Source organism: Eretmochelys imbricata, chromosome 11, assembly GCF_965152235.1.
Source record: "Eretmochelys imbricata isolate rEreImb1 chromosome 11, rEreImb1.hap1, whole genome shotgun sequence".
Classification (NCBI taxonomy): domain Eukaryota; kingdom Metazoa; phylum Chordata; order Testudines; family Cheloniidae; genus Eretmochelys; species Eretmochelys imbricata.
Window position 1 is genome coordinate 69,111,299 of NC_135582.1, and position 13,927 is coordinate 69,125,225.

Here is a 13,927-nt window from a genome sequence, read left to right on the forward strand (position 1 = left end):
CATATTATAACTATTTGATGTATACACTAGTAACCTTCTGAGTGAGTTCAGCCTGACACAACTGAAGGATCAATTGAGCATGCACATTGTTTGCTATTATATTCAGAGATCTTCAGAACACTTAAGAATTAGTTGAAGAATGGATACAGTGCAGTAGATGTCCCTCCAAAGCACTCAGAGTGCAGCTGATTGGGATAGATCACCATTATTGAGCTGCTGCAGTCTAGTGGAGTATAGCATTTGTTTTCCAGAGTTAGAAGCACATTATCACCAGTGATTCATGCTTTATTTTTGTAAGCTTTGTACCACATTTGAGATTTAGTATTCTTGAGTACACTGCGCATCATTGTCCTTGACAAGCTATCTTTCTAACCCTATGTTATACTGGACAACAACTACATATTCCGCTGTAAATAGTCTGTAAAGGAGATTGTCTGATCAGTTATTGACTTTGTAGCTATTAAAAACACACATGGGTGCTTAAAATTAGGCTCCAAAATCTATATTTAGAATCCATATTTAGGCAGCTGAATAAGGGCTTAATTTTCAAAGTATTGAGCATCCAGCAGCTCCCTTTGTCTTGAACTTTAGGCATCCATTTTTGATTAGTCCACGGTATTGGACTGAGTTTGTATGTCAGTACAGCACTTTGCCTTGTTGTAACAGAATGATTCAAGTTCAGTAATATCATCTGTTTTGATAGCTTGCTAGAATGAAACCCAGCTCACTGCTGTCTCCATTTAATCAACAGGAATTCACAACTGTAAGGATAAATGTATATATTAATTAAAGATTTAATTAGCATTAGCAGCATTGCCAAAAAAAATCAATGGATGGAAGTTGATGGTGTATTCATTTTAGAACATTTTGGCATATTGAAGACTCCTCCTTACTCAAAAATACAAAGAAGAAAGATGGTAAAATCTGAAATTTGTTGGGGAGAAGGATTGATAATTCTGTAGCAAGTTACATAATTTTAATCAGAGATGTTTTGTTGAAAGACTCTTCAGTCATGGTGTGTAGTAGTAATTTTCGTTTAGTATGAGTTGTATCTAAAGAGAAAAAACATTTTAAAGATATTCTGTGGGGCTGTCAAGTAATCGCAGTTAACTCGTGATTAAAAAAAATTAATAGCAATTAATTGCTGTTTTAATCACACTGTTATACAACAATAGAATACCAATTCAAATTTATTATAAATATTTTTGGATGTTTTTTCTACATTTTCAAATATATTTCAGTTATAACACAGAATACAAAGTGTACAGTTTGTGTGGGTTGTGTACTAATGTTCTGTATTTCTGCATTGAGGCAGCTGGGGATTCTGCTTGAAGGGATGGGGAAGACCAGCCCCAGCCTGCCCTCATAATCTTTAGATCCCATGACATTATTGAATCCTGATATTTTTTGTTTGATCCTGGTCACTTGCAATGACCCCTGCAGCATCCCACACTTCCTCAGATAGCAGGAGGGCCCCCAGACTGTCATCCCGTGACCATCTCCTTTTCCATTCCTGGACTCTCTCCTATGTCTCTTACATATGCTGCTTGTGTCATAGTGTATATCTACATTGCAATAAAAAATCTGTGGCAGTGAGTCTCAGAGCTGGGGTCGGCTGACTTGGGCTCATGGAGTTTGGGCTGTGGGACCAAAAATATTGGTGTATAGATGTTCAGGCTTGGGCTGGATACCTTCTCCCCTTTGCGGAGTCTCACAGCCTGACCTAAGCCTCCGGAGCATGAGCCAGCTGTGGCCAGACCACAGGTCTTTTACTGTGGTGTAGACATACCCATAGAGACACCTTACGAGCTGCCTGCTCAACAGGAAGCTTGACAAAAAGACAGAAGATGGGAACTGACAATATTCCTGGCAGCATGACATCATGGTTAAGGCAGAGTCTCTGTCACAGAGATCACGGAAGTCATGGATTCCATGACTTTCTGCAACCCCCATGACTTCGGCAGCAGCCAGTGTGGCTGACCCCAAGGCTACCCAAGCAGCTGGCTCCAGAGACAGCCACACCAGCTGTTACTGAAGTGGCCCTGCAGTCAACCGCACCGGCCACTGTTGTAGTGGCCCTGGGGCCACCCACACCAGCCACTGCTAAAGTGGCCCCGGACAGCTGGCCCCAGGGCCCACCCAAGCAGCAGCCAGTGCGGCTGGCCCTGGGGGCAGCTGCCTGGGGCCACTGCTCGGTGCCCCCCGCAGCTGGCCCCAGGGACTGCCCGAGCAGCAGCTGTTGTGTCTGGCACCGGGAGCGGCTGGAGCGGCAGCCCTGGGGACAGCCACACTGGCTGCTGCTTGGCGGCCCCCGACTGCTGGCCCCATGGATGGCCCAAGCAGTGGTCGATGGGGCTGGCCCCGGGGGCCTGGCGATGGGGCTGGCCCCGGGGACAGCCCCAAAGATTTAGTCAGGAGTATTTATAGTAAAGGTCATGGACAGGTCATGGGCCGTGAACTTTTGTTTATTGCTTGTGGCCTGTCCATGACTTTTCTTAAAAATACCCATGACCAAATCGTAGCCTTAATCATGAGTAATGTAGATGGGTTGCAGGCTTCTGCTGACACAAGTGAGAGATTTCAGTGTGAGGTAAAGACAGAAGAGGGTGAATGGGGACTGGAAAAAGGATGTGCGGGTTCAGAAGCCATGTTGCTCTGGAAGAAGATTTTAGAGAGCTGGTGGAGGAGCAATTGAGACGTATTGTGGACAATATTTTGGAACAAGAACATAAGAACAGCCATACTGGGTCAGACCAAAGATCCATCTAGCCCAGTATACGGTCTCCCAACAGTGGACAATGCCAGGTACCCCAGAGGGAATGAACAGAACAGGTAATCATCAAGTGCTCCATCGCCTGTCTCCCATTCCCAGCTCCTGGCAAACAGAGGCTAGGGACATAATCCTTGCCCATCCTGGCTAATAGCCATTGATGGAGCTATCGTCCACGAATTTATCTAGTTATTTATTTAGCCCGATTATAGTCTTAGCCTTCACAACATCCTCTGGCAAGGAGTTCCACAGGTTGACTGTCCATTATGTGAAGAAATACTTCCTTTTGTTTGTTTTAAACCTGCTGCCTATTAATTTCATTTGGTGACCCCCTAGTTCTTGTGTTATGAGAAAGAGTAAATAACGCTTCCTTATTTACTTTTTCCACACCAGTGATGATTTTATAGACCTCTGTCATATCCCCCCCTTAGTCGTCTCTTTTCCAAGATGAAAAGTCCCAATCTTATCTATCTGTCCTCATACGGAAGCTGTTCTATACCCCTAATCATTTTTGTTGCCCTTTTCTGAACCTATTCCAATTCCAATATATCTTTTTAGAGATGGGGTGACCACATCTGTATGCAATAGTCAAGATGTGGGCATACCATGGATTTGTAAAGAGGCAATGTGATATTTTGTGTCTTATCATCTATCCCTTTCTTAATGATTCCCAACATCCTGTTCGCTTTTTTGACTGCCGCTGCACACTGAGTGGATGTTTTCAGAGAACTGTCCACAATGACACCAAGATCTTTTTCTTGAGTGGTAACAGCTAATTTAGACCCCATCATTTTGTATGTATAGTTGGGGTTATGTTTTCCAATGTGCTTACTTTGCATTTATCAACATTGAATTTCATCTGCCATTTTGTTGCCCAGTCACGCAATTTTGTGAGATCCCTTTGTAGCTTTTCGCAGTCTGCTTTGGACTTAACTATCTTGAATAGTTTTGTATCAGCAAATTTTGCCACCTCACTCTTTACCCCTTTTTCCAGATCATTTATGAATATGTTGAATAGTACTGGTCCGGGGGACACACCACTATTCACCTCTCTCCATTCTGAAAACTGATCATTTATTCCTACCCTTTGTTTCCTATCTTTTAACCAGTTATCGATCCATGAGAGGACCTTCCCTCTTATCCCATGACAGCTTACTTTGCTTAAGAGCCTTTGGTGAGGGACCGTGTCAAAGGCTTTCTGAAAATCTAAGTACACTGTTTCCACTGGATCCCCCTTGTCTGCATGCTTGTTGACAAAAATCTTTAGGTTAATTTATAAAGTACCAAGACATGTAACATTTTATCTGCTTTGTAAGGAATATTTATCTAAACCAGTTATGGGGACAAGGGGAGAAAGCAAGAGGGTGGTGTAGAATAATAATACTACAGAAAGTTGGGACGCCACAACCTCATTTTTAGGCTTGACTGTGGAAAAATATTAAACATAAAAACAATATCCTTTGGGTTTCTCACAATCATGTTGCAAAGGCCAAAGTTTTTTTCCATTGAAGATATTTTGAGTATAAGGAAATACCATAGTTTCTCAGAAACCACTTTGATTAAAAACTGTCAAGGAATTTTGTCCATCAGTAGCATCTGAATTTTCAGTCTAATCATTGACCGCTTTGGAGTATTTTCAGGACTGAACTACTTAGGCCTGGTCTTTTTGTACCAGTCTCATGATTTTAGTTAGAAGTGAGATTTTGTTTGTTTGTTAAACCAAGATAGTTATACTTCTACAACCTCTAGTGTGGACACAGTTATACTACTTCACAGGTCCTTTAGATGGTAAAGCTTATTCCCTTCCTATATGGGTATAAACTATACCTCTGTAAGCATCTGTATACCAGTATAACCAAGTCCACACCAAGGAGATTGTACTGCTTTAACTATATCAGTATAGTTGTTGTTGCCAAGTGCTCATAAAGTGGGTCTTGGAGAAGGCCGGTACGATCTCATTCAAATCCATCTGTATCAGCTCGGGGAAGGTTGTTCTATGTAGAGGTGACGGTGTGGAAGAAAGCATGAAAGCAAGCAAGGTTAGAAATGTAAGCCTGACAGGAACCCCTGAAATCATGAAGAGCAGGACTGTTAAGAGATTTTAAAATGTAATTTTAGTAAAATGACACATTTTAAAAAGATATGGTGCAAGTATAATGGAATATTTCAATGATGTTGTGATTATCATTATCTAAGTAATAACTATGCTGTGTCATCTTTGTACTCATATAACATTTGTTTTTCTTTTCCTTTAATTTTTTTGTGTTGTGTTTCTTTAATAGATGAGGGTTATTACCAAGGAGGAAAATTTCAGTTTGAAATTGAAGTTCCTGATGCCTATAACATGGTGGTGAGTATTTAAGTCATTTTTCTCAGTTGTGACAAGGTGGACAAAGTAATATCTTTTGTTGGACCAAGCTTCTGCTTTCACAGAGCTTACACAGAGCTCGTCTTTGTGTTGTCATTTGCATTTGCTTCATATAATGGAATTTCAGACAACTCGGTGTTTTGCTATGTGGTAGGTAAGAATCTCCCATATCTAATGATGTCACCAATTTTATACTTTTTGTGCCTAAAATTTCATAGGAATGTTCCTTTGAAGATGAAAAGATCTGTTCTGTAGGCTGTTTCTATTTGCAGTAGTCTGGAATAGCCTACTCAGGAGTGCAGACTAGAAGTTACACCAATCACATGTGAAAGTCTCCCTGCGAATTCCTCCCATTCCCTCTGCCTTCTTATTTTGTTTAGTGTATTGCTTAAGCATTTCTATAGTAAGCCAATGTGTTTCTGGGGGAGAATGAAAGTGTCTGCTTTCCAAGATGGTCAAACTTGTGCACTTAAGTCAGGAGGTTCAATTTTGATGTTTAATTCCCTTGAAAAGGAGCAGTGGTGACATACGAACAGTGACATTTCTCATTCCCTCTCACCTGCTTTATTTGTTCTCTCCTAGGTAGCTATTTGCTTACTATAGCAGTGTTTAAGTTCATGTCCCAGAAAATAAAACACAGTGGAAATTTTAGCTAGAACTCGTTTTGAAAATATTTTTTGTTGCTAAATGCAGCACACTTCTTGTATGTATGTGTGGAGTTTGGCTGGGCATGTATTGCATTTAAACAATTTGCCCTTTACCAGCCTCAACATTTTTTGTAATTCATGATTTTAGTCTTGATTCTGCATGGATCAGTTTTAGACAGAAAGCCTAGCATGTTGGCAACTCATCCTGATTGGGGGATTCCAGATGCTACTGTAATACAAATAAGCATTCTACATTCTTAGTGCTTTCAGCTGAGAATCATCATCAGAGATATTTGATATAATGAAGCTAATTTGAAGTGAAAGAAGATCAAAGAATTCTTCTATTTCTTGTTCTGTTTTTAAAAAATGGCTTGGTTCTCTTGGTTTGCCATTGCTAAGTAGCTGATTTTGTGTGTTCAAGGTGACATAGTGTGTAGGATCATGACTGAAAGGCTGTCTGAAGCCTTGGCACTGAGACTGAACTACTCTGGGATAGGATCCAATCATTCCAGCCCTTTAGATTTTCTCCAGGACCAAGGTTTAGGTATAGAGCACCATTTTAAGGAGCCTTGCATGCCATAGAACTAACAGGCTTCAGTATTTTCCTCTGTGCCAAGAATATCTGCTTCAGACTCAGGGCTTCGTTTGGTGTCCCTCTAGCATTTTCCACACCCTCTTCATTGAGAGTGGAAGGGGAGGAGAGCTAGCTTTCCATCTTGAAAGCCCTAGGTGCCCTTTTCCTCATTAAAACGAGGACTTTCCACAATCCTTGAACCACAGAACAGGCACAGCTCAGGCAGTGAATTCCCACCACTGTTCCCTTCACCTTATTCACAGGCAGCTGGACTGAGAGTTTAGAATGTGTCCTTAAATTTTTGAAGACCATGAAGACTTTGGATTAACAGACAGACCAATTTATGAGACAATATATGAGATTATTTCTGTGAAGAGATGTTATCAGAACCATTTTATCTCTTGGCTGAGGACTTTATATAAACTATGGGGAAATTGTTTTAAAAAAAAAGTTACAATTGTTACAATACATGATTTATTTGATGTTTATGAAACATAATGGCTAATGCTTGAAACACAATATACCAGCTGGAAGAAATCAGTCACTTGATTTAAAAAGCGAATATTGTAATATGGAGAATTTGGATGGAATAACTTGCTGTTGCTAATCTGTTAGAATTGTTTGATTTTCCTTTGACTTACTTAAAAAACTAGAACAATGAGGCTCTGTTTTGGAATCCGATTATTTTTAAAATGCGCATTTATCAATATGCATTAAAAATGACCTATAGTATCCGTTGGAGCTACATGCTGAATTGAGTTTAGTGGTGTCACTGTAAAATAATACAAATCTGTATCAAGATTTAAAAACCCAAGAAATAGTAAAATGGAACAGTTATCCTCGGTACTTCTGTGAACATTTAAAAACAGGAAATACTTTCCTTACCCAGAAAAAAAAGGAGGACTTGTGGCACCTTAGAGACTAACAAATTTATTTGAGCAGAAGATTTCGTGAGCTACAGCTCACTTCATCGAGTGAGCTGTAGCTCACGAAAGCTTCTGCTCAAATAAATTTGTTAGTCTCTAAGGTGCCACAAGTCCTCCTTTTCTTTTTGCGAATACAGACTAACACAGCTGGTACTCTGAAACCTTTCCTTACCCAGAAAATTATTGAGAAGGTGAAATCATACTGGAAAGAATCTTTGCTCTTCCTCCACTTGTTTACAAAGCCAAAACCCTGAATATAACACTGAATGGGAAAGCAGCAGTGTCACTGTAGTTTTATATCCTGTTCTGCTCCATAAGGTAACTGCCAGATTAACATTAGTACTTGGACTGAGGTCACCCAAATTTAAATTTTAGCTTCCAGGAACTGTACAATTCATAATGATTTGTTGGTGATTTAACTTATTTGAAAGGACAGCATTGTAATCTGTTTGTTTTGTATTTTGGCAGCCTCCAAAGGTAAAATGTTTGACTAGAATCTGGCATCCGAACATCACTGAGACGGGTGAAATCTGTTTAAGGTAGTTAACAGCCTTCTTTTATTGTCACTTCTAAGTTCTTGTGGAGATCATGGCCCTTGACCATAATTCTCACTTCAGCACCAGTAGACAGATAATGTCTCATACTTAAATTTGATCCTTAGAAGTAAAGGAAACTTCCTGAAAATATTTTAGACTATTGTAATACCAAACAGATATCAGTTGTAAACCCAGATGAATCCAAACCGTTTCTGTTTCAGAAGAAAAAAAGATCATAAATGCATCCCAATCAAATAGGTATTCTGTGGCATCCAATATCCTTTTGAATCCATCCTTCCAAAATATAGCAATGCCCTCTAATTATTCAGAACATAGAGTCCTTTAAAATTTCTCCAAACCTGCAGAAGATTTTCTGCCCTGCAACATAAATTCCATTGATTTCCTGTAAAAGAGATTTGCTTCTTGTAGAAGAGAGTTTTGAATTCCTAGTTCTGTGTGCTTTTGACTAAGACCTGGCTTTGCAACCATTTACCTAACTACCCAATGTTGTTGCAAGGCGGAATGATGAATGAAGCCGGGTGGAGTGGTAAGAGGCGATTTATTCAGTTACAGCATCCAGACCACTCGTTCCCCTCTGTCTTGCGACCAATCAAATGAGCCCCGGGTTATGGTTACAGCCTCTCTTATCCCTACCCTTCTCTTGGTACCTGCCCTATCCCTTACCTTCCAAATTATCCTTTTGTTTCCTAATATGGTGCGGATTACCCCTTCCCAGACCTGAACTGTTTGCTTCCTAATATGGAGAGGCTACCTTTCCGTGGGCCCTACCTATTTGATTCTTTATATGGTGCATTTTGAAGCCCTATTTTACTGGCAGCAGATTGGGTAATTGAATAGCCTAACTTACGGTAAGGCCCCAAATTAGGGAACTTTGTGGCTTAATTTATGAGAGGACGCTACTCCCGAGGCAATACTTGTATTGCCCTCTCCCCTGTTAGACAGGGGCTCCCTATGCAGCTGAGGGTCATCTTGCTTCCAAGCTGGGGTTTCTGCGGAGAATTATGAAGGCAGGCTCTTATGCCTGGATCCTGCCTTCAGCTCCCCATAGGCCAGATACAACGCTGAGATCCCCTTTATTCCTGCACCCACACTCAATTGTAGGATTTAAAGGATTCTGTGTCATTGCATGCTGGCTATTGAGATCTCTTGCAGAAAAGAACAAATAAACTGTGAACTGGCCAAGCGTGCTAAATTTCTCCTTTTCTATCTACAGCGTTGCTACTAGAGAGACATAGATTGAGCCTACATCAAATTAAAGGAGCTTTAGAATTTTCTTGTGTCTAGAATCTTAAGAACCCATGTTCTAATTTAGCGTATGATGTAACTGTTTGCATTTGATCTTACACTTTCACCATTTCCAGTTAAAACCAAAGGTCATTTTTCCATAATAGAAAAATACATAGCCTCTATCTTTGTGATTGTTAATTTGAGGCAGATTAACTTTAATAGCTCCATTCTTCCCCAAAGTCGTCGTCTTGGAATATTCCATCGATGTCTTCCCTAATGTTTTGAATTATAGGAGCCAGGTGGTTTTAAATTATCCCACACTTTAAACCCTTATTTAGTTTAAAGCCTAAAATATTTTAAGCACTAGGAGACTGTTTAAATTTTCCAGGGGGAAAAAATTGGTAGGATGTTAGTTACGTTAGACAAAAATCTTGGATTTTGACAATAACAAACTACTTGTAGGAATGGCAAATTTATTAAATTTCAATATGTAATATAAAACTGATATGATGATAAAGTGTAAGAAAAATAACCATATATTATTATCCTCTTAAGATAGTGAGATCAAATTTAGCCCAAAATATAGGTTTTAAAATTAACTTTTTCAAAAACACGAAGCTGTAGCTCACGAAAGCTCATGCTCAAATAAATTCGTTAGTCTCTAAGGTGCCACAAGTACTCCTTTTCTTTTTGCGAATACAGACTAACACGGCTGTTACTCTGAAACCAGTAAAATGTTTGCAATTTAAAAAACAAAGATAAACTATTTTTTTAAAAATAAACATTTCTTTACAATTGTTTGTAACCTAAATATTAAAGCATGAGAACCTAATAGTGAAATTGATTAGAAAGTGATTATAAGCAAAAATCAAATGTGTGACAAGTTTGTCAAGCTAATAGAAATGAAAAAAAGAAATACAGCATAAACAGTGAAAATAAACAAAATTAATAAAGGTTTTCAAATCCAAGGTAGGGCTTATAATATAATAATTATAATATAATATATAATATGGTAGATAAGGAAATAATTAAAAAAAACCTTGTTTTTCATATAGCTGTGCTCCTTTAAATTTAAAGTTTGTAATAGTCTTCTACCCAATATGGTGCATAAAGATATGATGCTTTAATAGGAAAGCTTGTCATACCTTCAATATGGCAGCCAGGCATATAGTTTAGTAAGCTACAAGGCATGTGCAAACTATTGTTTCAAAAGCATGTTCTATTTTCTGTATTTCTAAGGAGTTAATTATAATCAAAGTACACAGTGCTAAAGCATTTTTGTGTGTGCTTCTTACCATGCTGGTTCTACGCCCGTCAGAGTACTCCATGGGAGGAATAAAGTGTGTGGTGATGCCACGTGTCTTAGCAATAGTGCACATACATTTTAGTTACAATAACACGTTTGCTTATATAAACTGGCTTTGGAAATGCAGAGCTTTGCCAAGCAACATGCAGCCCTCCCCTAGGACCTCTGCCCCTCCACTGGATCTGCATACAGATGAGTGGGGCTATCATCAGCACAGTAAAGAACATAAAGAGTAGGACTTCAGTGTTGGCACTAACATGTAGAATCACATCTTTATCATGTGGAATAGTTACAGAAAAAGGAGTGTTGAGGTTAGCTATCTACAATGGGGAGAAATGTAACAGTTATTCCCTGGGCATTTTTAACCTGTTTCCCTTCAAACAGTTAATTCAAGTCAGTCTGTGCAACAACCGAATGTGTGTACACAGACAACCGTAATGTAAAGATACAGGATTGCTATTCTTAAACTTAAGTGTTCAAATCCACACAGGTTCTTCAGAAATCTACCAGATACCCAAACCTTTGACCTTGATGACCTAGATGAATTTTTCATTCAGGCAACAGAGGGTTTGTTTTAGATTAGGTATTCAGAGATTAAATAGTTTTTATATTATGTACCTTTGGAGGTGTGTTTTCAATATTTTTAGTTTTAATTAGTTATCTGTCAACATTAAAACCAATTTAACACTGGAATGTTGTAATTAGGCTGCTTTATGCAATACACAAGTAGAAGGCAGGGTAAGCCCTTTCTTTTAGAATCTGTGCTGAAATCCCTGAATTGGTCTGATTGTGAAAGATTTTACTTTAAAAGCCAGAAATCTTTAAAATGTTCTAAAGACTTATGAAGTTTTCAGAAGTATTTTTAATTTTGATTAAATTTCAGCTAATCCACATAGGAGAATACTATATTTTCTATGGGAGACAGTTATGTTAGAGAAATTCAATATCAGAGAGTTTGGTACTAGATTTGGAAACAAAAGACTACAATAACTACTGCTTTTTATGGACATGATTCTCAATTTTTGTAGACCTATTTTGTGCCTGCAGTGGATTTTCAGGAAATTAAAATTGGCTTTTAGGTACAAAATTATTCCTGGCTTATTTTTCTACTTAAAATACTTAACTAGCATTTTTTCCAAACTTTAATTTCTACTTCCTAAATAAATATATGTTTATATTATGGTATGTGATCATCATAAGAATATAAGAATGGCCACACTGGGTCAGATCAATGGTCCACCTAGCCCATTATCCTGTCTTCCATCAGTGGCTGATGCCAGTGCTTCAAATGGAATCAGCAGATTAGGGCAATTATCAAATGATCCATCCCCTGTTATCCAGGCCCAGTATCTGGCATTCAGAGACTTAGGGACACCCAGAGCATGGGGTTGCATCCCCGACCATCTTGGCAAATGGCCATTGATGGATCTATCCTCCATGAATTTATCTAATTGTTTTTTTTAACCCAGCTATGCTTTTGGCCTTCACAACATCCCCTGGCAACAAGTTCTATAGGTTGACAGTACATTGTGTGAAGAAATACTCCCTTTTGTTTGCTTTAAACCTGCTGCCTATTAATTTCATTGGTGACCCCTGGGACATCTGTTATGTGAAATCACACTTCCTTATTCACTTTCTCCACACCATTCATGATTTTATAGACCTCTATCATATCCCACTTAGTCATCTCTTTTCCAGGTTGAACAGTCCCAGGTTTTTTTATGGGACTTCTTTCTGGAAGCTATTCAATACTGTTAATCATATTTGTTGCCCTTGTCTGTAGTACCTTTTCCATTTCTAATATATCTTTTTTGAGATGGGGTGACCATAACTGCATGCTGTATTCAAGCTATGGGCATACCATGGATTTATATAATGACATTGTGATATTTTCTGTCTCCTTATCTATCCCTTGCCTAATGATTCCTAATATTCTGATAGATTTTTTGACTGCTGTTGCACATTAAGCGGATGTTTTCAGAGAACTTGGTGTAGAGAAAGTAAATAAAGAAGTGTTATTTACTACTCCTCATAACACAAGAACTAGGGGGTCACCAAATGAAATTAATAGGCAGCATGTTTAAAACAAACAATAGGAAGTATTTTTTCACACAATGCACAGTCAACCTGTGGAACTCCTTGCCAGAGGATGTTGTGAACGCCAAGACTATAACAGGGTTCAAAAAAGAACTAGATAAATTCATGGAGGATAGGTCCATCAATGGCTGTTAGCCAGGATGGGCAGGAATGGCATCCTTAGCCTCTGTTTGCCAGAAGCTCGGAATGGGTGACGGGATGGATCACTTGATCATTACCTGCTCTGTTCATTTTCTCTGAGGCACCTGGCATTGGCCACTGTCGGAAGACAGGATACTGGGCTGGATGGACCTTTGGTCTGACCCAGTAATGGCCGTTCTTATGTTCTTAACTATCCACAATGACTCCAAGATCTTTCTTGAGTTGTAACAGCTAATTTAGACCCCATCACTTTGTAGGTACAGTTGGGATTGTTTTCCAGTATGCATCTTATAGGAAACCATTCCATAGTAAGAGCCAAAAAACATGTAAAACTCACCTTAGCAAATTTCATAAAGATTTGGTTAGGAAAACTTCAGAAATATTTTGAGGGTTATTATGTTTTACTCAAATATTAAATAGGGTTCTTCATTGTGATGTTGCCTCCATTGATACAAGCTTCTGGCATATTTCAGGAACCCTCGGGAATATACAATTTGTGGTTTGTTTCATGCTCCAGTATGCCTTTTTCTTGAACCTCTGCTGTACGTTTCTGCTTTTTCTATTTGATCTCATCCACTTACTTTGTTGACCATTATTATTAATTGATATAATGTATCAGAATGTCTGAGCCTGGAGATAGACAACACCCCAAGATTTTACTGTGTTTTGCGTTCGCTTTTTCTTTTTGTGGAATCAAGTGGTCAACATTGTTGAAAGTGGTTCTTTTTTTCCTTTGAAATTGACTCTGATCTTAGCCTGAGACACATTCCTTCCAATGCTGAAAGGAAAATATCTAGATTTTTACAGAAAGTCTAAACTGTTGTTGACAAAGAAGGTGTTCTTTTACATGAAGCGAATCTTTTCTGGGACTGATCTCTCAATTATATTTGTTTACTCATGTAGGATGTAATTCTCATTTTATAAGAGTTTTTTTGCAAATTCTTTTTAGATACAATAGATAAAGAAAGATGTGCACACTTTGTTAACCCTGAAAGGGCGAACAACCAGACAACAGAGTGGTTCAGTCTGAACACTGGCATGTCACAGGGCTGTATTTTAACTTTATTTTATTGTTGTTTGGCATTCTCATGGTCTGGATACTGTAGAAGTGTGTTAGCAACACAAACAGTGGTATAGCATGGGGAAATGGCAAATGCCTAGAAGACCTAGACTTTGCTGATGATCTTGCACTACTGAGTGACATCTCCAAATAGTTACAAAGACAGCCCGTCAAAAACCTCAGACCATGCAGGGCTTAGAATAAGTAATGGTAAAACAAACATCCTTGAAACCCAGACAGTTTAGTAATATCAC

The 13,927-nt window shown here is 38.8% G+C and overlaps 1 protein-coding gene across 2 annotated transcripts in view; it reads left to right on the plus strand.

The window, feature by feature from the left end:
- Positions 1–13,927, plus strand: part of UBE2F (ubiquitin conjugating enzyme E2 F (putative)) — a 127,979-nt gene that overhangs the window by 41,717 nt on the left and 72,335 nt on the right. For both annotated transcript variants that reach the window (XM_077829590.1, XM_077829591.1), the window contains 2 exons: positions 5,053–5,120; positions 7,754–7,824. In XM_077829590.1, the coding sequence (XP_077685716.1) occupies positions 5,053–5,120; positions 7,754–7,824 (139 nt within the window). The remainder of the gene's footprint in view (positions 1–5,052; positions 5,121–7,753; positions 7,825–13,927) is intronic.